This window comes from Cebus imitator, unplaced genomic scaffold (genome assembly GCF_001604975.1).
Source record: "Cebus imitator isolate Cc_AM_T3 unplaced genomic scaffold, Cebus_imitator-1.0 Scaffold14, whole genome shotgun sequence".
Classification (NCBI taxonomy): domain Eukaryota; kingdom Metazoa; phylum Chordata; class Mammalia; order Primates; family Cebidae; genus Cebus; species Cebus imitator.
In genome coordinates this window covers 7,169,031-7,185,157 of record NW_016107329.1, presented here as the reverse complement: position 1 = coordinate 7,185,157, position 16,127 = coordinate 7,169,031, and the positions used below count along the sequence as shown (strand labels likewise).

General features: G+C 36.1%; 1 protein-coding gene across 2 annotated transcripts in view; it reads right to left on the bottom strand.

The window, feature by feature from the left end:
• MYO16 (myosin XVI) overlaps positions 1-16,127 on the bottom strand; it is a 603,751-nt gene that overhangs the window by 390,916 nt on the left and 196,708 nt on the right. For both annotated transcript variants that reach the window (XM_037729044.1, XM_017501745.2), the window contains exons 6-7: positions 11,456-11,580; positions 440-565 (exon numbers count right to left, since the gene is read on the bottom strand). In XM_037729044.1, coding sequence (XP_037584972.1) covers positions 440-565; positions 11,456-11,580 — 251 coding nt within the window. The remainder of the gene's footprint in view (positions 1-439; positions 566-11,455; positions 11,581-16,127) is intronic.

Below are 16,127 nucleotides of genomic sequence, written 5' to 3'. Positions count from 1 at the left end.
CCCCAAAATAATGTTCTGAGTTGAACACATTTAGCTTAAATATATGCATGTAAAACTAAGTTACTTTTCATACTCTTACCATGAACAAAATATTAGCTGTTGAAAACACATAATTGTGACAGATTCATGAAACTGCAAGTTTATGAAGACTATAGAATATGAAAAAAATGTTTAACTCCATATTATGGCAAACGTTTACAGATTTTGATTATTTCTCCAATGATTTGACTACAATATTCAGATACATAAGGAACACATTTTGGCGTGCTCTTGTTTAAGCATTTTCTTTTAACCATAAAAATATTTATTCAGCAAGAAGATGCAATTAAAAGTCAAATTTCAATAATGATTAACACATAAAATCAAATCAAAATTAAATATGAAATTATTCATTAATTATGTAAAATGATTTTGAAAAGAATTCAGAAAATCACTCTACCTGACCATATTTGGCTGCCAAATGGAGGGGAGTCCAGTACTGATCATCAACTATGTTGAGGTCTCCACCATGTTCCAGAATAAGAGACACCACCTCCTTGTAGCCACTTGCACATGCCATGTGTAACTGCAGTGAAGAGACATCTTATTATTCATTTTGTTAAAGCAGTGATATTCATACAGTTCACTCAGTGGTTTAAAGAGAGCTACTTAATGAAATATTGGATCTAAAATACAGAGACCATAAAAACAAAAGAACATGTGATTTTATTTATTTGGTATAAGTGGGTGCAATTATCAGTCTTTGAAAGGATGCTTATGGTTATTATTTTCCTTCTTACTCTGATAGTGTACACTTTTTCATGTAACTCCTATCCCCCTCAAAGAGCTCCTTTTCAATGCAATCTGAATATTTCAGAATATAGAATAGAATAATTGAAAAGTTTGCCACTTCTTGCCTAAGGGTAAAATATTTGCTGCTTAGCTCTATATTCCAGGCATTGTACCTGGTGCTATGGAAGGTAATTCAAAGAATAACCAAAAACAGGAAATGTGATCAGTGTGACGCTTCTGTCTGTGTAAAAGGCACAGGAACACTAGAAAGAATTAACTAATCATGGCAGGCTTAAAAATGACTATGTAGCTACCATTGTAACATTCTCCCAGTTTTAGTTTCTTTCTTTTTTAATTATATTTTTGAGACAGGGTCTCTCTCTGTCACCCAGGCTGTAATGCAGTGGTGTAATCATGTCTTACTGCAGCCTAAATTTCCGGAGTTCAAGTGATCCTCCCACTTCAGCCTACTGAGTAGCTCGTGCTACAGGTGGGTGCCACTAAACCCAGCTAACTTTTTTTTTTTTTTTTTGGTAGAGATTGGTTTTCGCCGTGTTGTGTGTTGCCCAGACTGGTTTTGAACTTCTGAGGTCAAGCAATCCATTGGGCTTGGCTTCCCAAAGTGCTGGGGTTACAGGCATGAGCCACCATGTCTGGCCCCAGATTAGTTTTTTAATGGAATCTTAAGTTTAGAAATAAGTCCTTATGAACAATAATGATGAGATTAGGGTTTGGAGAATTTTTTACATTTTTCAGGTGAGGGAATTCCTGTTTCTAAAGTAGCAGCCTTTATTTCTATATAAACTATCATTGCACTCAAATGAGGTTACTAAGTAACTACCTGATTTATTTTATAAACATAAGAATTAGGAATAAGAAACCAACAGAAAAGAATGTAAGAAACTTAAAAGTGGTAAAATCAATGCCATCTTCCAGGTGTGATAGCATGGAATTTTGTAGCCCTGTTCCATTTTGTTTTTATTACAAAGACAAGATTTAAAGAGGCTTATTAAATACGTACGTTTTGACAAAATTTAACATTTATTTTTATACCTTTGGACTTAATTATGTTCTTCAATCTACAGAGTGTATATATATGTTTATATATTAGAATAAATATATTCATCTAAATTAAGATACTGTTTCTCATAGATTTTGCCATGCTTGCTACATACAAAATTAATCTTATTAATATTCTAGCAAATAGTCTCAAGAATGATGACATATCCACAAGTATTTTAGAAAATATAATTTTATATACTTGCTATCCTAGAGAATTAATCTATTCATCTGCTTCTAAATTGATTCTACATTATTTGAATAATCAGTAAATGATTGGCAGTTACTCTGTGCTATACGCACTAATCTGAATCTCAGAAGATGCTAATTTTTAGTATAAAGAAGAATCTACAAATGGAGTCAAGAACGAATTCATTTTCTGGTTAGCAGTTGATACTAATGATGTCAAGTTCACAGGGCTGATCCCCGCAGGATTAGATTTGTTTTCCATACAGCAAAAATTGGATCTCATAATTTAGAACTTAGTCCAACCATAGGCCAGTTATCACAAGCACAGCTGGGACAGAAGGCTAGAATCCTGGCTCAGTTAGTAGAGACTATCCAAAGTATTACTACCAGTGATCTTTGTGGAGATTGGCAAATTTACTTCTAGGTAATTCCAAAACCAAAATAAACAAACAAATGAAAAGCGTAATTGAATACTTTGACTTAATCACATGAGATAACCAACTTTTTAATTATAATAAAATAGCAGGAGTTAATAGCATTGTCTCGAGTTTACTTGCAATCAACTTCTGAATCCATAAGCAAACTGCTAGCCTCTATGGGGTATAGTTTCTCATCACTAGGAACGTGTGAGGCCTAGAGTTAAAAGATTTTTTTAAAAAAACAACAAAAATGTCTATTTATGAAATGGAATTTACGCTCCTAGTACTTGTCCTGACTGTGGCTGGAGGGCATCAGGTGTTGATCACTACAGTGTCTCAGAACATTCCACCCTGCTACTTCAAGAGGTCTTGTGAGAAACACAGAGGTGGGTATCATTTCTGCCATGAACTAGCAGCAGCGTATTTGCAAACACAGTTCCCATCAACAATCACAATTTGGAAATCACCCATCTAGCTACAAAGCAGGACAAGTGGTTGGGGCGGCTGCTAAACTATTAGGTATAAAACTCATAAGTTATTTCTTCCAATCTTTACAATCTGTGATCTGATAGTTGCCTTTATTTTGCAGAGGGAGAAGCAGTGGTTTAGAGTTTAGGTGATTGGTCTCAGGAAGAAGTATGTTCCCTGAGATCAGAGGCCATGTTCTCCATCCACCAGCCTTCAGATTTTAAATGGCACAGAAGAGTGGACACATAATGAGGCCAAGTCATAAGGATAACACTACCATACTGAAACTCCTAATATATCTTGCATTCAAAACATCATTTTTGTACGTCAGTATAATTATTTTCTTCTGTCAACCACTTCTAAGTCCCTGACTCTCCAACATACTGATTTTATATTAACATTTTAGTCTCTGGATAATACACAATATCTACGTGATTATTTCAGCTTTCCCATGGCTCTCCATCAGCGCAGGCACAGTCTTTTTGGTAAATGTGGCATGTTGCCTCTTGGTGTGCTTAAACCATCACCAAGTCAAAAGAAAATATACAATTGGCTAATTGGCTCATGAAAAAAATTCTCAGCATTACTAATCATTAGTGAGCACAAATTAAAACCACAGTGAAATATCACCACATACCTGTTAGTATGGTTGTTCAAAAAATGGCAAATAAGTGTGGGCAAGGACTCAGAGAAAGGGGAATATCTCTAGGTTACCGGTAGAAATGTAAGCTAGTACAGCCATTATGGAAAATGGTATACATCTTTCTCAAAAAACTAAAAATGCAGCTAGCTTATGATCCAGAAACACCACTCTGGTGTATGTGCAAAGGAACGGAAGTCACTATGTCATAGGGATATTTGTACTCCCATGCTCCCTGCAGCACTAACCATGATAGCCAAGTTCAGTGTCCCCCAACAGGTAAAAACATAAAGAAAATGTAGTACAGATAAATAATGGAATACTATTCAACCTTAAGAAAGAAGCCCTGTCATTTGCAACAATGTGGATGAAAGTGCAGGACATTATGTTAAGTGAAATAAGCCAGGCACAGAAAGACAAATACTGCATGATCTTGCTTCTATGTGAAATCTAAACAAGTCAAGCTCATAAAAGTAGAGAGAGGAATGATGGCGGCCAGGGACTGGGGGAGGGGAAGAGAAAAAATGAAGAGTGAGTTGTTGGTCAAAAGGTTCAAAGTTTCAGCTAGACCGGAGAAATATGTTTTGAGATCCATTGTATAGCAGGATGACTATTGTCAATAAAACATATATTATATATTTTAAAATAACTAAGAATACATTTCAAATATCTCAACACAAAAGTGGTAAGAAAAGTGGCAGATAGGTTAAGTTAGCATGATTTAATTATTTCACACTGTATACATACACCAAAACATCACATTGTACCCCATAAATGCATATAAGTATTATCAATTTAAAATAATATTACATAAAATGAGAATCGCTGTGTATTTAGCAATTTATTTCATTCAAATATGGTTAATATTTTCCATGTTGTTGAATGATTTGATCACTGGAAGACTAGCTTTGATTGAGAGCTCACTGTGTATAAAAGAGACAATAAGCTGAGTGATTAATATACATGGTCTCCTTGGACCTGGTTATCCGACAGTGTCTCACAGCACTCTTATTATTCCAGTTTAAAAAGTGAGAATATTATAACTCAGAGTTTAAGAAACCAGCACAAGTCACAGCTTGAAAGTGATGGAGACTTCCAGGCTGAGCACCCAGGTAGGTCTATCTGGCCCCTTCATCATGGTGCTGTTGAGCTTCTAAACCCTAGATTTTAAGGAAAGCATAGTATACAATTCTGCGGATACATTATCATTGATGGGCTGATTCCTAATTGTTGGGTATTTATGTAGTTACCATTTTTTATACTGTTTTTAAAAACTAGTTTGTTGGTGATTATTATATATGTCCTTAGTGATTTCTTTCTGATAAATCCTGATTCTAAAATAATAAGCACTTTTTCAAGTTCCTGTGGCAAGTTGCCATGCTGAGTTCTAGAATGTACCAATTTACCCACAATCCAGCAGTGTATGAAAGAATCCATTTGCACAGACCCTTAGCTTTTCTGGTCTTTACTATTACTTATTTCTAAAATGATTTCAAATAATTTGAGTTTACTTAATTCCCAACAGTGGTCCTCTTTTCATATACATAGGTTACATTTTTCTTTTGTGAATTGACTCATTATTTTCTAGTAAGAGGTGGTCATCTTTTTTTATTAATTTCTATGAACTCTGCATATTTTGAATATATTAAAATTTAGTGAAACCTATTACAAATATTACTCTCAGCAAATTACCTGTTGCCTCTTAATTTTGCTCACTGTCCAATATAAAATGTTAATTATAATTTCTGACATAATCAAAGTTTTTGTGTTTTTTCCCTCATATTTTTACATCGCAAGGGTTTTTGCCACAGGCTTAAGTCTTTTCCACATGTATAACTTGGAAAATATCAGGTCATTGTTTTTAATTATCTCACCCCTGTATTTGTGCATCTGATTTTTTACTAACCTGTATGTAAAATATTATTATAGATTTCCAGTGAATCTGGTCTTATTGAAGCTCTGTGACTCCTGCTACTTTAAAGCTAGAAGATCATTCTGAGGCTCATGCTATCTATATTTTAATAAAATCTATGTTAGGAAGAAATGAAAACTAATCTTGAGAGCCATTCAAATACCTCCTAGGTGCAGTCAGGATTGTTGAACAATAATTTTAGGTCTTATTCATCTATTGCATCCTAACACTAACACGAGATTTTTATTATCTCAGTTTTGACTGAAGTATGAAGATAGTATAAATCATATCCCAAAGTGAGACCATATATATAACTTGGAAAATAGTTGTACTAAAACTGCTCAGATGACTTTTGAACTCTACCTTGAGACTGAGGGCACACTAGGTCAGAAATTAAAGACAAAATGAGAAAATAATGTTGGACAGTTTTTAAAGAGCACTGTTAATGGGTTAGGAGTCCACTTTCCCTTCCCACTGTATGTAGGTGGTGGTATCAGGGTGGATGTGTGTTCCTCTCAATTTTATGTCAGAGAGAGGCTGTAGAGACCAACCTGAGAAGCTACATATCTTGAGCAGTTTGGTGGACACAGAAAAAACTGGTTTTGATTCTTGCATGGTGAAAAAGTTAAGAGATGGGCTGGTGTACCCATGAAGCTGTGGTCATTTCTAGTTCTATTTTAGGGGATGCCTCATGGAGTAAGCACAGCTTAGGAGAGAAAATCTGGAGTGCCCTCAAATTCCTGAAAGCTGAGTGAGCATAAGGGACCATTTGGAAGAATGCATCACCCAGATCTGGTGCAGGCTAGGGCTTCCCCATGATGATGGTGTGTGGGTGGGATTCAAAAAATCCCCAAATTCTCACAAAAGAAGACTCAACTTCTTGGTCAGAGAGCTAGATATCATCTTTAAAAAAGTCAATTAAAAACCTTGCTCTTGTTGCCTCTCCTCTTCCCCAACTTTTCCTTCCTCCCTTCTTCCTCTTCTTAATTTCAGTGGAGCTTAACAAGGGAGGGAGGGATAGAGAAAAGTGGCAAGAGGAAAAATAGTAACCCATGTCCACCCTTTCTTCTACAGACTTCCCAACCTGGTACAGCACTAAGTTGGGAACAAATTCAATATTTAAGTAAACTCACAGACTGTAACACTGGAGCCCATTCGTCCCTCCCGGATTTGTAGGTGGAATTCAGGGAGGTTGCAAACTTGGGTGAGAAATCACTTTATTTTCTTCGACTCCCTAATTGAAATTTAGTAGATTATTCAACAATGAGCAGAAAAAGCAAACCCATAAATGACATCATCAATAAAAGTCCTGACATTTTCATATCGCTCTTTTGTTGCAGCAAATAGCTCAAAATCGTATTCACGGTCAATGCCACCTTAAAATCATGGTAATTACTAGATTTGTTTCTCAGTGAAATCACACAGAAACACATGAGTTATGTATCACACATTTACTTTCATGATTACTCTATTTCAACATAATTTGTTTTCTATGTAGCATTTTTTATCACAGTTTAAACATTATTTTGAAAGGTGATCCATGGGTTACACCAAAGGGTCACTGGGAAGTATCACACAAAAATTCAGTAACTCCTGACTTAAGTTGGCAGTTTTAATTGCAATATGGGATCTGACGGTTTAATTTGAGGTTGGTTTATGACATAAAGTGGTCAGATGTATTCTTTAAAAATAACCATAAAATCAAAGGCTGTCTCCATCCATAAGTAAAAGATGAACCCGCATTACCAAAATAAAGAAAGGTGACAAAAATAAAATCGCTTGATACTTGCATCTCTTGAATATTTCTTTCCTAAGAAACCAAATAAATAAGCCTTAGGGCCAGGTGTGACATATCAAATTATGTGCTAACACAGTAAATAATAAAATGACAATGTCTTCATAATATATATGCTACTTATCACATTAATAATTTCAAAGACTATATTCTCAAACTCATGAATTCATTTTCATATACTCTATAACATGGTGTTTATTAAAATTTTATCATTTTTTGAGGCTTCTATTTACTTAACAGGAAGCTAATGTAAACTAAGAGGTCCCTTTTAAAAAGAGATATGTTAGTTTTGGTTATTTTGTTACATTTTCCAATAAAGGAGGTAAAGATAACCCCAAACCCCTCTTATTAGAAGTTTATTCCCATTGAGCATTTTGTTGTTAGTTTGATCTCTTTTGCACATAACAATTTAACAGTGTGAAAAATCATGTCTAATTGTCAACCACAACTGACATTCCAATTCAGGTATGGAAATCAATCTATGAACAAAAGTGTCTTGTCAGCCTCATCTCCACAATAGATAAATACACTACAGATCTTACAGAAAAGGAAACACAAGGAAACGACAGTCATTAACATAAACAGACTAACCAATTCAGACATGTGAATCAAACCAAGCCACATGCTGTTAAATGCTGTAATCTTCAAGGGACAGCATCCTGGCCTTTTCTTCATCGTTACTTCATTGTTAAAAGCTCAAAGATGATGACCACAAGATTTGGTTATTTTAGAACAATTATTTGCAACATTTATGCTCTCTGTTCGATAAAAAAGGTCATAAGGAAAATCAGAATTGAAAATGATAGCAATTTATTGCTCTGTATTGATTGTTTCAATAGCTTCTCTACTGAAGTGTGTATGGTCTTTTATTTAGCAGTGGTTGAAGTATGCATTTTGTTTTTATTTAGCAGCGTTTTTTTTTTTAATATGAAGTTGTAATATATTCTACCATAATATGTCAGGCATTAATTCATTACATGTAATACATGAGTTATTAGTGAAATAACTCACTCCAATCAGACTTTTGACCCTACCAGTCCAGTGAAACTGTCCTCCCAGAGAAAGTCAATGCCCTCCAAGTCACTAAGTCCAACAACCAATTCACAACTCCCATTACACTGAGCACTCAGCTGTATGTGGTCGTGTATCATTCCTCCTTCCTCCTCACGCTTTTCACTTGGCTCCCAGGACATTTCATCCTCTCGGTTTTCCTCCTACTTTAGTGCTTGTCCCGTCTCATCTCCTTTCTGGAGCCTCCTCTTCTTCATCTCCATGGCTTGGTCCCAGATTTCTTTCCCTCTGCATATAAGTAGTGACTTCGCCTAGTATCAAAGCTTTCAATATCACATACACACTAATGTTCCCTAAATTCTTTCTTTCATCTAGAGATCTGAATTCCAGACTCCAATGTCCAACCGCAAATCCAACAGCTCCATTAAGATGGCTAACAGGCCTTTCAAACTTAATCTCTCCAAAATTGATGTGATCTTTCCTGCTCTAGGTTTGTGTCTTCTTCAGCCTCATCTCATTTGATGCCAACTCCATCACCCTGGTAGTTTAAGCTAAATACTTAAGAGTCATTCCAAAGCCTTCGCTTTATCTCACACAACACATTTATCAGGAAGTCCAGTTGCACTACAATGCTACGCCTGATGTCTGAGCCACATCACTGATGGCTGAGATTACTGGAAAAGCCTCCTAAACAAACTCTCAGCGTCACCCCTGCCCTTTTACAGTCGGTTCTTAACACAACATCCAGAGGAGGTGATCCTTTTGAAAAAGAAGCAGACTCATGTCCCTCCTCTCTTCTGAAGTTTCCATTGTCTTCCCATCCCTTGCAGAGTCATAGCCATGGTCCTTATATCACTGCATAAAAGCTTGTGTGAACTGGTACCAGCTGTCTCTCCCTCCTCGCTAAGGTTGCTTCAGCCATAGGAGCACCCTGCCGTTTCTCAAGCACACTGCGCTGGCCCCTGACACAGCAGGAGTTTGTTGTTTGCACTTCTCACCCTCAGCTGGAATGCTACCCCCTCACAGCCACACACCACGCTCCCTCTTCTTTCAAGTCATTAGTCAAAGCATCCTTGTTGGTTGGCGGTTTCCTATCTATCTATCCAAAATGACAACAATATGACCATCCTGTCCCTGTCTTGTTCTTTCTCTTGCACTTATTACAAGCATACTATATATTTAGCTCATTTATAGTGCATATTATCCACTTGCCCAACTGAAATGTGAATCCATGACAAAAGGATTTTGGTCACTATTATTTTGTTCATAGCATGTGGCCAATGATATTTCTTCACCAATTTAGAATACTTTGCCATTTGAATGTCTTATTTTTCAAAACACTCTAAATATGCTTTGCTTTATTTTCTTATGACAGTTTAAGATGTTTTTTAAAGTTTACAAATTTATAAATATTGATTTTAGAAAATAAAATTTAGGAAAGTATAATGTAAAAATTTTAGAAGCCTATGCAATTATAAAATTTTAAATTTATAGTTTTCTAAATTTTATCTTCCAGAATATTTATAAATTTATAAACTTTTTTATAACAATGTAACTCTAAGTCATAAGAAAAGAACAACAAATTTTTAGAGTGTGACCATCCAGAGGTCACAGGCACTTACTCTGCATTTAATAAATATAAAAATGTATTAGATCTCAAGGAAATGTTTCAGACAACAAAACTTTTACCTATTTAGTTAAAACACTTTCCTCATCAATTGTCTTCAATCTCACACCATATATTTTCCATGGGAGAAATGAATCACTGATTTGAAGCATTTCTATGCAATTCACCCTTCAGAACTTCAGACTTTCTTCTCCTAGTCTAGTTTACTTTCTCTCAATTTTTTTTCCAGGGTCTTACATTTCTTTATCTCATCATTAATTTTAACCCACACATATCCAGGTAAGTTTTATGGGTCAGTGGAGCAAAATTTTCTTATTTTGGTGATTAGATATTAAATATATAAAAATTAATCCGAATTTAGTTGATCTTTTAATAATTCATTGCAACAGTGCTTGATAGCAATAAAAAGTAATGGCAGGAGTTTGCTTGAATTTAGAAACTCACTCACCAAAGTCATCCAGAGTTTGTTTCACTGAACATTAAAATGAAAGCATGCTCTTATATGTTACATTTCAAAAATGACATGGACTAAATAATGTATAAAAATTATCTTAAATTTATACAGAAAACAAACACAGGAGGAAGGCCTGAAGAAAATATATCAACATAGAGAGATTGGTTTTCCCTGGGTAGTGGCATAGTATTTTGCATTTTTCCCTTCCAACTTTTATTTTAGGCTCAGGAGGGTACATGTGCAGTTTTGTGACATGGGTAGATTGCGAGTTGTAGGGGCTCAATGTGCAGACTCTTTCATTACACAGCTAATGAGCACCGTACCCAGCAAGTGGTTAGTCCGTCTTCACCCTCCTCGCACCCGCCACCAGGCTCCCGTGTCTCTTCTTTCCTTCTTTGTGTCCATGTGTATTCAGCTTTTGGATCCCACATATGAGAAAATTTTCCCACATATGAGAAAAAAAAAAACTTTAGCATAAAATCTGGAAAACTATGAATAAAGTCTGTAGTTTAGTAAAGTTAACATTGTACCAATGTTAACTTTTTAGTTTTGATAAATGTACCATGGCTGTGCAAGTGTTGACATTAGGGGAAGCTCTGTGAAGGGCATTTGGGAACTCTGCACTGTCTTCAGAATTTCCTGCAATCTAAAATGATTTCAAAATCATTTTAGATTTTGTGTTGATCGTCTTGTGTTAATTCTCTTAGGATAATGGCCTTTAGCTGCATCCATGTGGTTTTGTTCTTTTTACGGCTGTACAATATTCCATGGCGTACATGCATGATATTTTCTTTATCCAGTCCACCTTGATGGACATCTAGGTTGATCCCATGTCTTCGCTTTATTAACAGTGCTGCCATGAACATACGCATGCACATGTCTATGGTAGAATGATATATATTCCTTGAGTAGATACCCAATAATAGGATTTCTGGGTCTGCAATTTTCTTCTTTGCCTACTTAGGTGTTTTCCAAAATTTCTACAATTGGCATGTATTACTTTTATTATCATAACAATTATTTAAAGGTTGATTGTAATGAATTCTATGTTTTAGAAATCAACTTAAATTATCTATTTAAACAGTTTCTGAGTCAAATATGTTAACTTACCAGTGTTACTCCTTCATCATTTTTCTCATTGACATTGCCTCCAGATGATAAGAAGTGTTTGACATCTGTTAACATACTCATTGGTCTCTGAAGCTTCATCTGGCGCAGTGAAGTCAAATCCACTCCTATGGGGAGAAAGAGCCTTTCAACCAGAATGGAGAGATACTTCTCAGTTCCTGGGGGTCAAAACCTAGCTTCATCATCTATTCTTTCAATGTGTTTTTCTTTTAAGCTCCTCTTCCACTTTGAACATTCATTCAAAGAATTGATTGTTTATCTTTGCACATATTTTATATCCAACTATAGCCTTTAAAGAATATAAATTGTCTCTTGTTATAAAATAGATGATGCCTTATAATGGCAGGTTTTCAATTAATATCAGTTTTAGTATAAATCATCAACACACATTAGCCAAAGAATTTTAAAGTACTTAAATGGAAACAACAAAGATACGGTTTTTGAACGCTATAATTCTTCTGGCCCAAATAGTTGCTCCTAAAAGCAATCTAGTATCCTGGAATAGAAAAAAAATGCTTCAGGCTGGGCTCGATGGCTTACACCTATGATCCCAGCACTTTGGGAAGCAAAGACAGACAGGTCACATTAGGTCAGGAGTTCAAGACCAGCCTGGGCAACATGGCGAAACCCCATCTCTACTAAAAATACAAAAATTAGCTAGGTGTGGTGGTGGGTGCCTGTAATCCCAGCTACTCGAGAGACTGAGGCAGGAGAATCGTTTGAACCTGGGAGGCGGAGGTTGCAGCAAGCTGAGATTGCACCACTGCACTCCAGTTTGGGCAACAAGGACAAAGCTCCATCTCAAAAAGAGAAAAAAGACTTTAGTACAAAACCTGGAAAACTATGAATAAAGTCTGCAGTTTAGTATAGTGAATATTGTGTACCAATGTTAACTTTTTATTTTTGATAAGTGTACCATGGCTGTGCAAGTGTTAACATAAGGGGAAGCTCTGTGACGGGCATTTGGGAACTCTGTGCTGTCTTTAAACTTTCTTGTAATCTAAAATGATCTTAAAATCAGTTTTTAAAAATGATGCATCAATTGAACATTTCATGACTATTAATGTTAACAAAGATAACTCGCATTGAGTGCAGAATCCAGTCCAGCCTTACCCAGGTGGATCAGTGATGCACACGCAGAAGGCTTGGGTCTACTTAATTCCTGTCTATACCTCTATTCAGTGTATATTTTAAGCTGAAATTTCATGATGTATCATCTCTCTGGTAGCTTGTGTCTTTTCATTGATGTGTCCCCTGTTCCTAGCATTGGTTCCTGGATAAAATAGGTATTTACTAAGGAGAACTAATTCATCTTCTTTTAAGCAAAAAATGATAATGATGGTGATACCGCCCTCACAGCAAGTGTTTGCTATGAACCAGCCACTCTTCTGAGCACTGTCTCCTAACTGAGTTCATCCTTGCAGCAAACACTGAGAGAATACCCAGCACAGTGGACCCAAGAATAAACACTGGCTTGATGTTCCTGAACATGCCTGTTTATGGTTTCCTTCCTAATGTTGACTCTGCGAAGGTTATTTAACCTGTGTGAGCTTCAATGTGCTTGGTCACTCAGTTAATAGTTCATACTTTTAAGGTGTATCTCTATAGCAGAAATCACATCAAACATGTTGCATATCTGGTATTTTTCTCCCCCTTGGGGCACTTCAACTCTGCCTCACACCACAGCTCCTTACTGTTAGTGCTGGTGTTAGTGCTGTGTGTAACAATGACTACTTGTGCCAACGTGGGCAAGTAACTCATCTCTGCCTCTTCAACTGCAAAATGGTGTTGATAGCATTTGATTCGTCAGTTGCTATGAGAATGAGTGAAAACACGTAAAACATATAAAACGTATTTAGCTTGCAGTAAGCACTAAATAAAAGTGATCTGTGATTACTAGTCAGCCTTCTGACATGTGTTTTCCATGCCTCTCATTTAGGTGTGTCATATATTATCATTTGATAATTTAGGAGGCATAGGGTAACCAAACGAAATAAAGCCACATGCAGTATTTGAATAATGTATCTTGTTCCAAATATTCTGTTAGAAGCTAACACATTTTAGTAGAAAAATGAAATAGAAACACTGTGACCATTCCTCACCTTCTGAATTATGGACATGTCATTTTAGAACTAACATTTCCCTTATAGAGTCATTTGAGGTCTGTAAATCAGCTAAAACTGTCACGTATTCTGACTTTTAGGATTATGAAATTTCATGTGTGATTTTATTTTGGCAAATATTTCTCAGATGTCAGCCTTCAATTTTGCATGAAGCAGCTGAAGAATATGATAGTCACTGTAAAGTTACTTTGTTAACTTTTAGGATGTTACAATGTCTACTAAAGTTATATGTGAATCTCTTAGATTATTATTGATGTATTTAAAATGGAGTGATAAAAAAACAAGATTAAAGACAAGACACAAATTAAAAGAGAGATAAGATATCATTCAATGCAGACTCATTATATTAAGGGAAAAAAAATCTGTTTCTGGTCCCTGTGAAGAAGATATCACAGGGGAATCTTACTACATTGCATTCTAATATTTTAAAACTTAATTTTGAAACAGATATGATGCCAATTGAAATGTGAATTTTAGTTTTTTTAATATATGTTCAGGAAAGTAGCCCAAATCACTTTTGTTTAATATAACACAACAGAAACTCCCTCTCTTCATTGTCAAAAATATTTCTTTAATGCTCCTGAATAAAACCAACCAAGATGGTTGTAGCTCATAAGTCTATTTTGTAATGGATAATGGGTCCATTCTCATTTTCTGTGCAAAATGTAGATTTTCATATTGTTTTCTGAAAACAAATTAATGGAAGGTCTGTTTAAATCTATTATTTTGAAATAAATTTAGTAATTTATTTTAATGTAATAATTAAAAAACAAAAGAATTTACCTGAAATCCACAAGTTATTACTTGTGATGTTATTCCCGCCTGGTTTAATTTGATAATATCAATGGATACTCGTGCAAAACTGAAATTACATCAACGCTACAAGTCAATCCAAAGCCTAGTTTACCTTTCCTTAACCGTCCCTCTTATGGTAGTATTGTTTTTGTAAGAGTTCAACTTTTCATTTTCTCTGTTTACATTAGGGCTTCTCTTTGCTGTTATTATGACTGTTTTATGACTACACTGAACTCACAGCTGTGCGTTCTCTCGAGTTGTGGGAGGATCTGTGTTGCCTCTCTTCTCTGGCTTTTCCAACCTTCTTGTCTTTGCTTATGCTACTCCCTCTGCCTGGGTCAGACCACCCTGCCTGGTTTCTCTAGGGTAACCCAGCCCCTCACGTTCAGCCTAGTGTAAATGTCACTTCTGTGATGCCTCCTGTAGCACTTGTAAGGAAAATCATATCCTTCCTCCTTGGTGATTTTACAAGATCTGCATATGGCTTATTTTTATTCATTATCATATGCCATTGTATCATCATTTGGTCATGCATTAAACATCATTTTTGCCCTCAAAAAGGAAACAAAGCTAAACAGGCATTTGCAATTCACCATAATATGACCTATCCCATGATTTTAGCATGGGATCCTCTAAGCTCATAGAACTTCTGCTAACCCAAATTTTTATCTTCTATTGTAAGCATTCTAAGAGATGCAAGGAAGTAAAAGAGTTGAGCAGTCAGATAAAGTAGTTCCAACAAAGAGAAATAAATGGGAAGCGTGTTGCTACCCTCCACCTATCCCCTTCTCCCAACCCTAAGAGCAGGCATGACTTGCGGCCATCTCACCCAGCCATGCAGACCGGAACCCTGACTATGCATGATTTTGGACAGGCTGGTGCAGGGACAACATTTCAAATAAACTGCCTTAAGCCAAAGAAAGTCACATGACATTCATATACTTATTCATCTGGGAATCCTCTGAACAATGAAGGGGAAGGGTTAAGACTGGGGGCAAGAAGTCCGGTTTTATAGGCTACTGCAGTAATCCAAAGTAGAAACACCAGCATGTTATTTAAGGCAGTAACAGTATGATTTGAGGTCTGGGTGGACATATTAGAAAGATATCAAATAAGAAGAATCTGTAAGAATTGGTGAGAATCAGACACGAAGATGTGGGAGAAGAAAAGTGATGTTCCCAGTGATCATGGTAAAATATGAAATATAGAAAGTGAAAGGTGAAAGGACAATAATACATCCCATCAAGACACGTTACTTCAAACTATCTGACACTCAAGTCGAGATACTTAATAAAACTGCATATACAGGAGTGAAGGTCTTGAAAGATAATTAAGCTACAGGGATATTATTGAGACCCCGCAGGTGGTAACAACAGAAGCAAAAGGGTGGGACAACCCAGGAACAGCATGAGGAGAGATGGAAGATTCTCAAAGACAAAGCCTCAGGGGGGATCAAATTTTAGCCATCTGGACAGACAGGTGAAGCATCTGAAGGAAACCTAAGTAGAAGCTCAAAGAGATGGAGGAAAACTGTGGGAAGATGGCAGGAGAGAGAATGTTCCTAAGACAGTGTCACCAAGGTCACCGAATGTCCAAGAGAGACAATAAAAAAGGAAAGAAAAGCAATCCCTGGATAGAAAACTACGGAAGGTAAGTGCAATTGTTGCCAGGGCCTTTCCAGTGGGTTTGTAGGTTTAGAAGCTGAACTGTGGTGGGCTGAATCACAGGATACTAGG